This window comes from Ursus maritimus, unplaced genomic scaffold (assembly GCF_017311325.1).
Source record: "Ursus maritimus isolate PB19 unplaced genomic scaffold, ASM1731132v1 scaffold_16, whole genome shotgun sequence".
NCBI classification, from domain to species: Eukaryota; Metazoa; Chordata; class Mammalia; order Carnivora; family Ursidae; genus Ursus; species Ursus maritimus.
The window spans coordinates 1,839,953-1,842,201 of record NW_024424008.1 but is presented as its reverse complement, the minus strand read 5'-3'; the positions used below and the strand labels follow the sequence as shown (position 1 = coordinate 1,842,201).

General features: G+C 41.1%; 1 protein-coding gene across 1 annotated transcript; it reads right to left on the bottom strand.

Moving 5' to 3' along the window:
- Positions 1-849: 849 nt before the first annotated feature.
- On the bottom strand, positions 850-1,896 carry LOC103680091 (putative olfactory receptor 56B2). The gene has a single exon (XM_008709630.2). The coding sequence runs from the start codon at positions 1,807-1,809 to the stop codon at positions 850-852; it is 960 nt and encodes a 319-aa protein (XP_008707852.2). The 5' UTR covers positions 1,810-1,896.
- Between the last annotated feature and the right edge of the window lie 353 nt (positions 1,897-2,249).

The window sequence follows — 2,249 nt, the reverse complement described above, 5'->3', positions numbered from 1 at the left end:
AGAATGACAGATACCATATTATTTCACTTATATGTGGAATTTTTTAAAAAAATGAACAAAGAAAATGGAGACCAAAAAAAATTAGACTCTAAAGTACAGAGGACAAATCGGTTGCTGCCAGAGGGGAGGTGAATGGGGAGGGGGTAAGTCTATAATAATGTATAGAATTGCTGAATTATTATATTGTACACCTGAGTCTAATATAACACTGTAAGTTAATTATACCTCCATAACAACAACAACAACAACAAATTAAAGTAATTTAAGGGTTAGAGTGCTATCTCGTGGTTTTGAATTGAATTTGTCTCATGATTAATGATGTTGAGCATCTTTTCATGTGGTTGATGCTCATTGCACATCTTCTTTAGAAAACGTCTATTCAAAACATTTGCCCATTAAAAAAAATATAAGAGACATTAAAGAGCAAAAAGACAAATGGCAGCAGTAAGTCCTATGTTATCAATAAGCAAATTAATATGTGGACTAAATGCTTCAATTAAATAGAAGAGATTGGGAGATATCCAGATATCTAGAAGTTCGAGCCAGGACAACTAAGTAAGAAAATTAGATGCATATTCCCCTCCCACCCCCATAGATTGCCTGAGACAATCAACATCACTATGCTATGATGAAGATCTTTCCTGAGTTCCAAGGTTTCAAATATTAATTTCACCCCTATTTTTGAAGTTTCATTTTCACCACAGATTCCTTATACTAACTGAAAAGTTGCCGGTGAAGTTCCTTACTTCTTCAGCCAAGTGTGATGATTGGAGAATATGATGGGAAAAAAAATACGTGGGAGAAAATACGACAAAGCTGTAGTAATCAAAAGTGAACCCATTCTCAGTGTTAGTTACCCTTGTTGTCCAGCTTCAGAACCTTATACAAGCCCTGCCTGAGCTCCCTGTTCTTGAGTGCATACACCATGGGGTTGAGGGCAGGAGGAATGACATTGTGTAGTACATTGAGTAGAACTGGGATGAGGGGAACTGTCATTGCTGCACTATGGGTGATGGAAATGACTATGATGACTGAGTAGAAGAACAGGATTAGGATGAGGTGAGAAGTGCAGGTACTTAGGGCTTTGGATGCAGCTTCTGCTGAGTTCAGCTTTAGCACCGAGTGAAGTATCAAAGAATATGACAAGAAAATCAAACCCAGGTCACTCCCCATCAGTGTCCAGGCCAGGAGAACCTGGTAGATGCTATTGATTGTCCTGTCATCACAGGATAAGCGAGTGACTCCAAGATTAGAACACAGGCAGTGCTCAATTTGGTTCTGTGAGCAGTAGTGTCTCTGAGCAGCCAACACAGGCACTGGGATGGTAGCCAGGCTGTTTCTGAGTGCCATGAGCATAGTTGCTTTGACCACAAAAGATTCAGTAACTACTGATGGGTAGTGTAGAGGTCTGCAAATGGCTACGTATCTGTCTATAGCCATGCAGACAAAGATACCTGACTCCATGGCCACAAAGCAATGTATGGCATACATCTGAGCAAAGCACTCAGGGAGACTGATGGCCTTGGCACTGAACCATAAGATGGCCAAGATCTTGGGCATGATGGTGGTGGCCAGTCCCATGTCTACCACAGCCAGGATCCCCAGGAAATAGTACATAGGCTGGTGCAGTGTGGCCTCTTGTTTGATGATGACCAGGATAAGGATGTTGGCAGTGAGAGCTAAGAGGTAGAGCAGAGCCAGGGGCAGGGAGAGCCAGTGCTGCCAGGCGTGAATGCCTGGGAATCCCATCAGAATGAACTCAGAGACTCGGAACTTAGAGATGTTGGAATGTGTGAGATCCTGCAACATCCTTCACTAGGAGAAAAAAAAATATTCAAAGTCACTATTCTTAGCAGACTCTCAAACAGTATTTGAAAAGAAGTTACCATGTTCCTGGTTTTGAAATGGAGGATTCTTCATCTTTATTCTTCTGATTCTGCCACTAACATTTATTGGACATTTCTAGTGAAATAGGAGCCATGGCAGAACATGCAAAAGAATGAAACTTGACCACTCTCTCACACCATACACAAAGATAAACTCCAAATGGATGAAAGACCTTGATGTGAGACAGGAATCCATCAAAATCCTAGAGGAGAACAGAGGCTGCAGCCTCTTTGACATCGGCCACAGCAACTTTTTTCATGACACATCTCCAAAGGCAAGAGAAACAAAAGTAAAAATGAACTTGTGGGACTTCATCAAGATAAAAAGCTTCTGCACAGCCAAAAAAACAGTCAAAAAAACTA